Raw genomic sequence first — 14,752 nt, 5'->3', positions numbered from 1 at the left:
CTTTTAATTGTGCCTGTGTGTAACTTAATGTGTCATCTTTACAGTAAGTAGCACTTTATCTTTTCCAACAGTGTTGATATTTCAACCAGACTTTCCAGTGTTTGATTCTGTGTGTTTCTTTCCCAGTTAAGAGTAACATAGCCTAAGCATATAGATTTTGCCATTGCACTTGTAAACTATTTGAATATCACTTACTACACTACATAAACTTTAACCTAAGTAATTTAGGAGTAAAGGAGACCACTCACTGAATAGCAGAACCATTGTACACCCACAAAAGAGAATGAAAACTTACTAGCTTTCATAAAAATACACCACCCTTTGTTCACCTATTTTGTGCCAGCTAGGCTGCAATTCTGGAATTACAGTTAAGCAGGTGACCTAGGCTAGGGTTGGAGATTTTGTTGGGTTGGGTGATTGGGTAGGTGAGAGAGATAAGAAGTAGGAAGAGAGGTTAGAGTTGGGTAGCTAATGGCTCAGAGGGCATCATCTACATCTACACCTACATACATACTCTGAAAGCTGCCGTACAGTGTGTGGCAAAGTGTTGTCTGTACCGCTACCTGTCATTTCCTTTCCTGTTCCACTCGCAAATAAAATGAGGGAAAAATAGCTGTTTACAACGCCTCCATATGAGTGCTAATTTTCGTATCTTACCTTCATGGTCCTTCCATGAAATGTATGTTGGCAGCAATGTAATTGTTCTGCAGTCAGCTTCAAATTCCTGTTCTCTAAATTTTCTCAGTAGTATTCCTCGTAAAGAACATCGCCTTCCCTCCATTGATTCCCATTCGAGTTCCTGAAGTATCTCCATAATATCTGTGTGTTTTTGAACCTGCTAGTAAAAAATCTAGCAGACTGCCTTTGAGTAGCTTTGATGTCTTTCTTTAATTGAACCTGGCGTGGATCCTGAAAACTCAAGCAGTACTCAAGAAAAGGTTGCACTAGTATCCTATATGTGGTCGCCTTTACAGATGAGCCCCACTTTTCCAAAATTCTCCCAATAAACTGAAGTCGACCATTCATCTTCCCTACCACAATCCTGGCATGCTCGTCCCATTTCATATCGTGTTGTAACATTATGCTCAGGTATTTAAACAGTGTGGCATTGTCAAGCAGGGCACTACTAATGCTGTATTCAAACATTATGGATTTGTTTCTCCTATTCATTTGCATTAACTTATGTTTCTACATTTAGAGATAGCTGCCACACATTACACCAACTAAAAATTTTGTCTAAGTCACTTTGTGTCCTACAGTCACTCAACAATCACACCTTCCCGTACATCACAGCATCATTAGCAAACAATCACAGATTGCTGCGTACTTTGTAGACCAGATCATTCATGTATATAGAAAGTAACAGCAGCCATGAAACTTACCTGGAGCTTTCCTGATAATAACATTGTCTCTGATGAACACTCGCTGACAAGGACAGTGTACTAGGTTCTCTTGGTTAAGAAGTCTTCGAGCCGCTCACATATCAGGGACCCTATTCCGTATGCTCATACCATTGTTAACAATCTGCAGTGGGGCACTGTGTCAAATGCTTTTTGGAAACCTAGAAGTGTGGACTCTGCCGGGTGCCCTCCATTCATAGTTTCCAGTGTATCATATGAGAAAAGGCAAACTGAGTTTGACACAAGTGATTCTTTCTAAAACTGTGCTGATTCATGGACAGAAGCTTTTCAGCCTCAACAAAATTGATTATATTCAAACATGTTCAAGAATTCTGCAGCAAACCAGTATTAAGGATTGGTCTATAATTATGCAGCTTATTTCTTTTGTCCTTCTTATACACTTGAGAAGCCTGCACTTTTTCTTCAGTCAATTGGGACTTTGTTCTGGGAAAGGAATTCGTGATAAGTGCAAGCTAATTAATGGACCAATGCCATAGAGTACTCTTTGTAAAACTGAATTGGTACTCCATTCAGACCTGACAACTTATTTGTTTTCAACTCTTTTGGTCGTTTCTCTGTGTCAGGAGGGCCTGTTAATATGTCGTCCATATGCAAGTTAGTGTGATGGTCAAACAACAGTATGTTTGTACGATTCTCCTTCATGAACAATTTCTTAAACATGAAATTTAAAACTTCTGCTCTCCCCTTGTTATCTTCTGCTGCCACACCAGAGAGGTCAACAAATGATGGGATGGAAGCCTTAGAGCTGCTTAGTGATTTTACAGGGGACCAGAATTTCCATGGATTCTTGGCCAGATCTTTTCCTAATGTATGATGGTGGCAGTTGTGGCGTATGCTTTGAGCATAGATCTTTTTACAGATTCACAAGTCTCTACTAACATTTGCATGTCATCATTTGTATGTTTCTTTCGAACTGAGAGTGTAACAGCCTTTGCTTCCTCAGCCTTTTTCGAATTTCACCCACTGTGGGTCTTTTCTGTCCTTAATCCACATATTAGGCACATACTTCTCCAGACCACTATTTACAGTCTGTTTAAACTGTCCATAAATTTTCTGTGTCTCTCATACTGGAACTAAATGGTATAATTTCATTGTCTAAGTGAGATGCTAACAACGCTTATTTTCTCTTTCTAGCAGAAATAGTCTTGTAGTTTTCTTGACTGATTTAATAATTTTAGTAACCATAGTTGCATGATCACTAATCCCAATCTCGGTGTTGACGTTGTTGATTAGGTCAGGCCTATTTGTAGCTACAAAGTCTATTTCAATTCAATTTTTATCATCATATAACATGCCTTATGCAATCAAAGATTGTGACATAGGTGACTTGTCAGTTTTACACTATATATAGTAATACTAATAATAGACAATAAACTAATAATATATACAGTGCAACATCTTCAAAGAGGTATTTTAATTACAATTATATTGCATTGTTGCCATTCACGTAATCTTCTACACTATACTAACATTTATCTTTCAGATATTTTTCCAGGTCTCTTTTGGTACGTTTTACAATTGTCATCCATATCTTTTCATATTTTACTTAAAAATTTCATGCCCATATAGTATGGGGCTTTTTCATATGATTTTAAATGGTGGGCTGGTAACATGTAGTGTGTTCTATATCTAGTATCATATTGATGCAAGAAGAAGTTGCCCTTAAAAAGTTGAGGGTTTCTTTTTGTGAAAGTGAGAGTTTCATAGCTGTATGTGCTTGGAACGCTCATTAGATCTAGTTTTACAAATAAAGGGTTACAATGTTGCTTTGGTTTTGCTCCCACCATTGCTCAGATGATTCTTTTTTGTAGTCTAAAAGCTTTAAGTAAATTTGTTTTTTCAGACCCCCAGAAAATTATACTATACCTAATGACTGAGACAAAATATGTACTATACAGTTTTTCTTACAGCTAAATCAGTAATACTATACAAGATATTCATAATATATACAAGGCTATTCAGTCGACCCAGTATGTTGTCCACATGGTGATTCCATAACAGGTTTTTATTGACTAAAATGCCAAGGAATTTGACACAGTCTGCAGTCTCTAATTTTTTGTCCATATACCTTATTTCACTTACAGACTGGGCAGATTGTTTTGTGGTGAAATGAACAATTTCTGTTTTTTGTAAAATTTAATGTCAGGTTATTGTTTTTGACCCATGCCTCCACTTCCCCCAAGTGCTTGTTCAATATGACGAATTAGGTCTACCTCATTTTTACAACAGACTACAACTGTTGAGTCATCTGCATAGAGGATAGTATGTTGTTGTTGTTTTCATCTTCAGTCCTGAGACTGGTTTGATGCAGCTCTCCATGCTACTCTGTCCTGTGCATGCTTCTTCATCTCCCAGTAGCTACTGCAACCTACATCCTTCTGAATCTGCTTAGTGTATTCACCTCTTGGTCTCCCTCTACGATTTTTACTCTCCACGCTGCCCTCCAATACCAAATTGGTGATCCCTTGATGCCTCAGAACATGTCCTACCAACCGATCCCTTCTTCTGGTCAAGTTGTGCCACAAACTTCTCTTCTCCCCAATCCTATTCAATACTTCCTCATTAGTTATGTGATCTACCCATCTAATCTTCAGCATTCTTCTGTAGCACCATATTTCGAAAGCTTCTATTCTGTTCTTGTCCAAACTATTTATCGTGCATGTTTCACTTCCATACATGGCTATACTCCATACAAATACTTTCAGAAACGACTTCCTGATACATAAATCTATATTCCTTTCTTCTAAGATAAGTCGAAAGGTCAGTATTGCCTCACGTGTTCCAACATTTCTACGGAATCTAAACTGATCTTCCCCGAGGTCCGCATCTACCAGTTTTTCCATTCGTCTGTAAAGATTTCGCATTAGTATTTTGCAGCCGTGACTTATTAAACTGATAGTTCGGTAATTTTCACATCTGTCAACACCTGCTTTCTTTGGGATTGGAATTATTATAATCTTCTTGAAGTCTGAGGGTATTTCGCCTGTCTCATACATCTTGCTCACCAGCTGGTAGAGTTTTGTCAATACTGCCTCTCCCAAGGCCGTCAGTAGTTCAAATAGAATGTTGTCTACTCCCGGGGCCTTGTTTCGTCTCAGGTCTTTCAGTTCTCTGTCAAACTCTTCACGCAGTATCGTATCTTCCATTTCATCTTCACCTACATCCTCTTCCATTTCCATAATATTGTCCTCAAGTACATCGCCCTTGTATAAACCCTCTATATACTCCTTCCACCTTTCTGCCTTCCCTTCTTTGCTTAGCACTAGGTTGCCATCTGAGCTCTTGATATTCATACAAGTGGTTCTCTTCTCTCCAAAGGTCTCCTTAATTTTCCTGTAGGCAGTATCTATCTTACCCCCTAGTGAGATAAGCTTCTACATCCTTACATTTGTCCTGTAGCCATTCCTGCTTAGCCATTTTGCACTTCCTGTCGATCTCATTTTTGAGACATTTGTATTCCTTTTTGCCTGCTTCATTTACTGCATTTTTATATTTTCTCCCTTCATCAATTAAATTCAATATTTTTTCTGTTACCCAAGGATACCTAGCAGCCCTCGTCTCTTTACCTACTTCATCCTCTGCTGCCTTCACTACTTCATCCCTCAGAGCTACCCATTCTTCTTCTACTGTATTTCTTTCCCCCTTCCTGTCAATTGTTCCCCTATGCTCTCCTTGAAACTCTGTACAACCTCTGATTCTTTCAGCTTATCCATATCCCATGTCCTTAAATTCCCACCTTTTTGCAGTTTCTTCAGTTTTAATCTACAGGTGTCAGATGGCAGAGTCCACATCTGCCCCTGGAAATGTCTTACAATTTAAAACCTGATTCCTAAATCTCTGTCTTACCACTATATAATCTATCTGAAACCTTTTAGTATCTCCAGGATTCTTCCATGTATGCAACCTTCTTTTATGATTCTTGAACCAAGTGTTAGCTATGATTAAGTTGTGCTCTGTGCAAAATTCTACCAGACAGCTTTCTCTTCATTTCTAACCCCCAATCCATATTCACCCACTATGTTTCCTTCTCTCCCTTTTCCTACTGACGAATTCCAGTCACCCATGACTATTAAATTTTCGTCTCCCTTCACAACCTGAATAATTTCTTTTATCTCAACATACATTTCATCAATTTCTTCATCATCTGCAGAGCTAGCTGGCATATAAACGTGTACTACTGTGGTAGGCGTGGGCTTCATATCTATCTTGGCCACAATAATGCGTTCACTATGCTGTTTGTAGTAGCTTACCCGCACTCCTATTTTTTTATTCATTATTAAACCTACTCCTGCATTACCCCTATTCGATTTTGTATTTATAACCCTGTATTCACCTGACCAAAAGTCTTGATCCTCCTGCCACTGAACTTCACTATTTCCCACTATATCTAACTTTAACCTATCTATTTCCCTTTTTAAATTTTCTAACCTACCTGCCCGATTAAGGGATCTGACATTCCACGCTCCGATCCGTAGAACGCCAGTTTTCTTTCTCCTGATAACGACGTCCTCCTGAGTAGTCCCCGCCTGGCGATCCGAATGGGGTACTATTTTACCTCCGGAATATTTTACCCAAGAGGACGCCATCATCATTTAATCATACAGTAAAGCTGCATGTCCTCGAGGAAAAATTACAGCTGTAGTTTCCCCTTGCTTCCAGCCGTTCGCAGTACCAACACAGCAAGGCCGTTTTGGTTAATGTTGCAAGGCCAGATCAGTCAGTCATCCAGACTGTTGCCCCTGCAACTACTGAAAAGGCTGCTGCCCCTCTTCAGTAACCACATGTTTGTCTGGCCTCTCAACAGATACCCCTCCATTGTGGTTGCACCAACGGTACGGCCATCTGTATCGCTGAGGCACGCAAGCCTCCCCACCAACGGTAATGTCCATGGTTCATAGGGGGTGACATGACATATCATTAATATAATACAGAAATAGTGGCCCTAATATTGAACCTTGTGGAACACCTAATTGAATGTGTTTCCAGCCAGAGAGAAAAATTTCTTGCCGTTGATGTTAATAAGTACTCTTTTTCTGTTTGCCAAGTATGATGACATCCAGCTAAGAGATTTGCCTTGAAAACCATAGTGTGCCAATTTTTGGAGAAGCAGGTAATGATTTACTGTGTCAAAGGCTTTGGACAGGTCACAAAAGATGCCTGACACACACATTAATCATCAAGACACCTGCTGCCTTTTCTGACTAATTCATTTATTGCATGGATTGTGCTGCGGCCTTTTCTGAAACTATATTGATTGCCTAAGATAATGCTGTTATATGAATTGTGATTTTCGATCTGATCACTTGCAGCTCTTTCAAATATTTTTGAGAAAATTGGTAACAATGAGATTGACCTAGAGTTGCCCAATTCATCTTGTTTGCCTTTTTTATGTATGGGCCGAACTTCTGCATATTTCAATCGATCTGGGAAACATCCCTCATCAAAAGATTGGTTGATTATGAAAGAGAGTGGATATGCAATACTGTGACAGACTTATTTTTATTATTTCAGTGGCGACCTCATCCCACCCTGCAGATTTTGAATTTTTTAGGGACATTATGATTTTGATGACATCTGAGATGGAAAGATGAGAAAACTTAAACATGGGCAATTGCTGTCTGTCATGTTGGGCTTTGTTTTTGGTGGTGAACAGTCACCAAATTTGTTACAGTTTATGAAAAAGTCATTGAATGATTCACAAATGGCTCTGGGTTCTGTAACAGCTCTACCATTTATCACTATTTTAGAAGGGCATTTTCTCTCTGCCAACTTCGCTTCTTATAACGGACCAAACAGCTTTTGATTTATTTTTTTGCATTTGAAATGAAGTTATTATTCGCAGTATATTTTGCTAGTATAACTATTTTGTTGAGTGTTTTTTTGTATGCGCTTACATACTTAAGAAATTGAGGGCTTCAATTTACTTTTGCCTCCATATGCAGTTTCCTTTTAGTAGCACTAGACACTCTAATTCCTTTTGCTACCCAGGATTTACTTTTTTTGGGACCTGGTCCTCACTGTTACAAAAGGGAAGCATTCATTGAATATACCCAAGAATTCAGTTAAAAAGTTATTGTAATTGTCACTTGTAGAAGTGTGTTTGCTGACTGCCCACTTGGTTTGGCTTAGTTTTTTGCAAAATACTTCCACATTTTCTTGACTGAAATTCCTACAGACTGAATTTTGCTTCTGTAGTGATACAAATAGCGCTTTATGGTCTGATACTCCTAAATCTAGAAGAAACTTTTCTTTTACATAATAATTATAACTACTTACAATATTGAATATAATAGAGGGAAACATTCCCCATGTGGAATGTTTCCCTCTATTATATTCATATCATTAATTTGAACCCAACAATTACATTTGTTATTGTCAGTGTTGCATTTTGAAATCTTTTCTGTCATCTTCCTTTCTCTTTCTGTTTTAGGTAGTAGCTTCACTTTGTATTCACCTTCTCCTTTTTACCGTAATCTACCATACAATTTTATCCCACCTATATATACTCAATAATACGTAACCCACTTCCAAACCACAACCAAAAAATTTTTTTCCTGCTTTCAACACTACCTCTGCTATAAAATACACTGTTTCCAGTTCACAAACAGTTCCTTTCACCTATTAAACAACCATTTCGACTAGTTCTAACAACTTTCGCTTTATTTCCATTTCCATTTTTCCCAAATCACTGATCAGTTTTAGCCGCTTCCCACAGGTTTTAACGTCTTATTTCTTCGTCAGACAATTGTTACCCCATTTTCATAATCTGCCACCACAAAACCACTCCTTTTAATACATTTACATGCAGTTTTTTTGAAGTTTTCCCAAATTTCTCCACCCTTTAACATGTTTTGGAGGCAACACAACCACCTAACCATTGTGCACATCGTTGTTTACCAACACAAGTTCACCACAGGATCAACATAGCTCAGCTTTAACCAACACTTTTTCAACTTTTTTTCATACCAGATCTCCAGTTGCTTTGTAGTTCACCTTTATCTCTCTCCATATATTTTCATTTTCATTTCATCCTCACGTTACACTTTCCACCTTCTAATACCATGTCACCCTCATAACATCCCCACGACGACTCCATTAAGTTTTATTCACATTCCCTCCGCAAACATGCCTTTGCCCTAGCCAGATTACGCTCCCATATTTTATTTACTCAGGCTTGTCTGACATTTGGCATTACCCCCAAAGGCCTCACACTTAAAGTTCCCATCTCTGGCTGTAACCCTTCTTTCCATCAGTCCCTATACCAGTTCCAAACTGAACAATCCATTGCTCTCACCCACCTAATCCTTCACCTACACATCAACTCAGCCAATGAACACACCAGTCAACTCCTATCCTTAATAGAAGTCCTCAATCTTTCCTCTCTCACCTCCACACCGGCTGTTCAGATCATCCTCCTACAGGCCAACTGCAAATTAGAACAGCATGCCACCCTACACCTAAAAAAAACTATCCAATCTCATGGTTTCCCACCTCCGTAAAGGCAACTCACTCACCCTCCACAACCTTTCCAGCAAACCTCAACCTCCTCTCATTGCACACAGACCCAGTCTCTCCCATCTACTCAATCTCCCACTTCCAGCTCCACTGCCCCCAAAACCTCAAAATTCTAATCAACACAATCTGGAGCCACAACACCCTAATTCAGTAGTTAACCTTTTCTCCAAACCTCTCTCCCAATCCAAAACCTCTGTCCTATCCAAAGGCCTCACCTTCAGTCCAACTCCCAGATTCAACCAAACAGCCCTCATCAAAGATTTACTGTCCTACACTCGTACTCTCTGCTGGAAATATCACTTTGCCATGAAGAAAAATAATCCTAATCCTACTCCTGATGATCCAACTCCCCATGACACTATCCAAATTGAACACTACCTGAAACAGTTCTGTCCTCTGTCACAGTGGGACCCACCTCTTCTTCCTCAAAATCACCCTCTCCAAACCTTCCAGGAATTTCTCACTTCCAGCCTTGCTTCTCAATTATTCTTAAAAAACCTTAATCCTACTCCCAACATCACCACTTCTGAAGCCCAGGCTATCCGTGATCTGACATCTTTATTTTTACTTACAATATTGTCAATACATGTTGCAGAGGTTGCTGTAATTCTTGTACACTGATCAAAATTGAGATTTAGCCCATTTGTGGCTACCAGGTTCTTTAAGTGTGAAGAAAATTTGTCATCAGTCCTTACATCTATGTTGAAGTCATCACATATAACCACTTTCTTGTACAATTTCTCTCTTTTTAATTTATGTAGCAATGTATCTAACTTATCTAAAAATGCAGAGCTTATATGGTACCCAGGGGTGTGATATATGCAGATAATTAATGTTATACTTTTTAAGTTCTATACAACAACTTCCAAATGTACCTTCATCATTCAGATGGCTAAAATTCTGTCTGATATCATAGTCTATTGTAGAATGAACTAGTATGCAAGAGCCTCCATACCCATTGGTCCTACAAAAGCTGGTAGCCAGTTTATAACCTGTAAGTTTATTCAGGAGACTGATATTTTCAGATTTTAGCCAATGTTCATTAAGGCATATTACTTTCACAGATTGTTTCACACTTTCTAGCAAAATTTCTCTATCGTAAAGCTTCCTGATCATTCCTTCAGACAGACCTCTGATGTTTAAGTGCATAATGAAATTACTACTGTGTATATTATTAGGTAGAGGGTCTTTAAAACTAATTTGACTATAAAGTAATGGAATGTCCACGTGAGTGTTGACTGCTTGTTCTGGATTCGTTGTATTGGGCCAAATTCGGAAAGAATTGGTCCCTTTAATCAGTTTCCTTGTGTGTGAGAATCTGGATGATATTTTTATTGTGTGTGGGCTGCCATAGTTTTCGGAAAAGTGCTCAAAAGTGTTTCTCAGGACTCTTTGTCTGTACCCAGTGCTGTGAATGCATACATGTTGCAGTCTGTTGCTCAGTAGGTTAAAGTAACCTCCAACTGTTATCGCATGATCTGGGTATTTACGTGCCACTTGACTGTAGACTTTCTTTGAATGATTCTGACACTTTCACTGCAGAATCTGGTGACCAGTAAAAACAACAGTCAACTTTGATTAGATTGGATTTACTTTCATTCCAATTGATCCGTAGTGAGGAGGTCGTCCGGGATGTAGAAAATGTCATAAAAACAACAATACACGACAAATATTTACAACTCAAACAAATAAGCTAATGTACCATTCCACGGGTCCCAAGTGGCATGGTCGTCATTTTTTAATGAACACTATATGAAAGAATCATTTTACAAATAATAATGCATTTAATTTAAAATAAAAAAGTTTTTTATTTATTTATAAGGTAATAAATGTGTTATACAACTACTAAATACTTATTTACACTGAACACATTACTGCACTGAACTTGTTGCTGAAGTTAGATTGTATCTACTGAGAAATTCATAAATGGAGTAGAAGTAGTTGGCCACCAATAAATCCTTTAGGCTTCTCTTAAAATTAATTTCATTGGTTGTTTAGCTTTTTATGGCTGCTGGCAAGTTATTGAAAATGTGTGTTCCTGAATAATGCACACCTTTTTGTACAAGACTAAGTGACTTTAAATCCTTGTGAAGATTATTCTTATTTCTAGTATTGATTCCATGAATTGATCTGTTGGTTTGAAAAAGTGATATATTTTTAATGACAAATTTCATTAAGGAATAAATATATTGGGAAGCAGTAGTTACTATCCCTAGTTCCCTAAACAGGGATGGCAGTGGTACACCCATGACCTGTCGAGATGCATCCTACAATTCCCCACCCGATAAGAAGGGTCCAAGACTGTCACAGAGTTGATGAAGCCTTTGACTGAGGCCCTCCACATGGCTCCAAACCAAAGGACCCAGATCAACTTTGGGAACAACGCTGCAAATTGTGAGCTCTGCTTGCACCCTACTTGTGGGGCCAGTAGCCTTCACCACTTTGGCCAGCTGCCTGTACGAACTGAGGATGGCCTCGGAACTTGTGCGACAGGTGTTGATGGTGCTGATGTGAGCCACAACTTGCAGACAACTGTACCATGCGTGCTCAATAGCCACAGGCAAGGCTGCCTCAACATCGTGGATGAGGGTCATGGCAGATGTACCAACTGCACATTGGCTTTCTTTCCAGCACTGAATGCTACCTTTCTAAGGGGTTCCTTAGCATGCCAAATGTTGGAGCTCCCATAACGAGCAAACACCTGCCCATGTGTGTCTGCTTGGATCCTGCTGAAGAAATGGCCACCTGTTCACTCACAGGGCGAAAAGGTGAGGCTAGATGTCCAGTCTCCAAATTGACCCTCCACTTCAAGCAGTGTGAACACATTACCACTTGCCACACACAGTGCTGTGAGGACAGGTCCACTGCGTCAGGTACACAAGGTGGTGCCTTGGCAGCAGAGCCCATGGGCAAAACAAATGACATCCAAGGAGTCCCATATGATGCGCCAGATGCTCTACCACAGATACACCCCAAGAAGGTGGCTGATCATAGCCAAAAGCGCATTCAGCTGTGTGCGAACTGTGACTAGCTCTCCTGCGTCCGCACACAACATGCACACATCCTATTTATCCTAGCAAGACTAACTGAAGAGCATATGGAAAACTAGATATGCAATTTGCTGCCCTCCTGAAGCTGTCTTGTGGAGTATGTATGTAGATGTGATGGGTGATACAGCATCAATTGAGGTCCCACCTATTTTGAAGAGGATACAGATGTTTGAGTTGCTTGTGAAGTATCCTCCATGCCGAGCATTGAGATGCACCACTTGCCAAGGACACTTGCCCTGCATTGATACCTGGCTCTTCTTCAACAACCCATAGAATGTGCTCTTCGTGCTCAGACATATGAGCAAAATGTGTGCATGCTCCCAAAATGAATATTCTGCTATGCCTGAACACAGCACTTTCAGTTAACTCATTACCTGAAATTCATGTACACAATGGACACATTGAAGACAGATGAATGACAAATGTTGAAAAGTGTCGCTGCCAACAAAACTCCACTTACGATACAATGCTTCAGACAGAGGCATAGATAAGTGAAGTTGTACCTGGAAAGCCATTGAATATCAACTTTCATCAATAACTCGAAATGTTTATATGAACTTTTTTCTTGTGTTACTGTAAGGAACCTGTCCCCAAAGTTTGTAGAAGTAATTTTGAAACACACTGTATATTTGGTTGAGTGTGGGCGATGTGACTCCTATGACAATACTTTCATACAAATATCAACACATAATCCCACTGTGACAAAACATACACTAAAAGAAATGATCACATCATTGATTACAATTCTGCAAAGGTTGTGGAAGTGAAAAGAGGAATTTCAGATAAAATCAAATTGTGGAAAATCCAGGATGGAGTGTAACAATATAATGAAATGATAGTTGCCACTCACCATATACCAGAGATGCTAAGTCGTAGAAAGGTACAACAAAAAGATTGTCAGAAAGTTAGTTTGCGCACGCGCGCACACACACACACACACACACACACACACACACACACACACACACACACACACACACACCCCTCCCTCTCCAACACATGACCCCAGTCTCTGGCAGCTGGAGCCAGATGAAATGATAAGTGGGTTTTGTCTTTATACCACAACTGTGTTGAAAAGTACAAGTAATAGATAACAATAATTCAACCTAATGTATGTAACAGCTGACCATAACCATGTAATCAGTTAGCTGTTATAAGACAGAATACTAACTGAAATTTGTTATCTTACAAAATGTAACTAAAATTCATTGTCCTATATTCTGAAAGGGCAAACCATAGAATCTACATCACCCAGGTAGTGAAATGTAGAAAAAAAACCTAACAAAATCAACACTACTGTTCTTCCCTCTTGGTCCATAATACATTATGTTTAAGAAGCAACTGCACTTGTTACAGGTTTTGAGAGAAGCAAAAGAGAGAGCTGAAATGGAAGATAAATTAAATGAAGATAAAGAAGTCTTGAGGAAAGCACATTTCGAAACACTGTTTGATGATTTTCAAGGTATGTTGTGTTTTCTCAGTGTACACTTTGCTACTTTTTTTTATCAGATCAAAAATATAAAAATATAAAAACAGTAAAAATATCACTTAAAAATAGGCAAAGTTGAAAGAGTCAAAAACACTCCTATTTTTATGGGACTTGGCATTAATACTCCATAGCCATGGAGTGAGGATATACATTGTGGTGTATTTTGATGCATTAAAAACTTTTGTAGACATTGTCTCTGCTCCATAACACACACAGCAAGGTGACAACCCTGTTTCATGCAATGGTCTTGCATTTTAGAGGAACTGGGTTCAAATCCCATCTGACCATTCAGAAGTTTATCTAAATCCTTTACTGCCAATGCCAGGATGATTACTTCAAAAAATGACATGACATGGCTGCCTTGTCATATCCAAGCCTGTGCCCAATCTCCATTGACCTTACCATCAACAGAATGTTAAACCCTAATCTTGTTGTGACCATAAAACAAAGGTATTGTACTGTTCTCCATTTATTCCTGAATACAGAAACTGAAATCAGTTACATCCCAATTCAATGTGTTTTTAAGGAAAGACTGCATGTTACTTTACCATGATTAGTTACATACTGAGGGATGGTTCCAAAATTAAAGAAATTGTGACACTTTCCAGATTTTGTATAACAGTTGCAAAAGTATTACTCTCCGTGCTAATCTACCATGTGCAAGCCTCTTTATATCCAAATAACTACTGTAACCTACATCCTTCTGGACCTGCAATATTTACCCCCACTTCCCTTTAATACTTGATGGTGCCTAAGAATGTGTCCTATCATAGAATCCCTTCCTTTAGTCAAGTTGTGCCACACATTTCTTTTCTCCACAGTTCAGTTCAGTGCCTACTCATTAGTTAAATGCTTTCCTTGCTGTAGCAAAGTCTGTGTTTTACATCATCTCTGTTTCAACCTGCCCAAGTAGCAGAAATTGTTTACTACTCAGTGTCTCAATTTCAAATCTAATCCCTGCAGCATCACCTAATTTAATTCAACTTCCTTTGATTACCCTTACTTACTTTTATTGATGCTCATCCTAGAACCTCTCTTCAAGGCACTATACATTCATTTCAACTGCTCTTACAACTTATTTGCTTTCTCTGACAGAATTGTAATTCTTTTTATTTTTTATTTTATTTGTAACCATGAAGTCATATGAATATGGGTAGTCCACCCTTTATCTTTATGAAGGCTCGAAAACTGCTGGGGACATTTTCAGTGGGGTATCTGAATGTATGTGGCGGAATGGCATACCATTCTTCCTTAAGAACCAAAATCAGAGAATGTAG

At 38.9% G+C, this 14,752-nt stretch overlaps 1 protein-coding gene across 1 annotated transcript in view; it reads left to right on the top strand.

Moving 5' to 3' along the window:
- Nucleotides 1-14,752, top strand: part of LOC126281590 (protein FAM114A2) — a 66,243-nt gene that overhangs the window by 21,825 nt on the left and 29,666 nt on the right. The window contains exon 5 of the mRNA XM_049980675.1: nt 13,343-13,448. Coding sequence (XP_049836632.1) covers nt 13,343-13,448 — 106 coding nt within the window. The remainder of the gene's footprint in view (nt 1-13,342; nt 13,449-14,752) is intronic.

This window comes from Schistocerca gregaria, chromosome 7 (genome assembly GCF_023897955.1).
Source record: "Schistocerca gregaria isolate iqSchGreg1 chromosome 7, iqSchGreg1.2, whole genome shotgun sequence".
Taxonomy (NCBI): domain Eukaryota; kingdom Metazoa; phylum Arthropoda; class Insecta; order Orthoptera; family Acrididae; genus Schistocerca; species Schistocerca gregaria.
The sequence above is the reverse complement of the archived record's forward strand: the minus strand, read 5'-3'. Positions and strand labels throughout refer to the sequence as shown.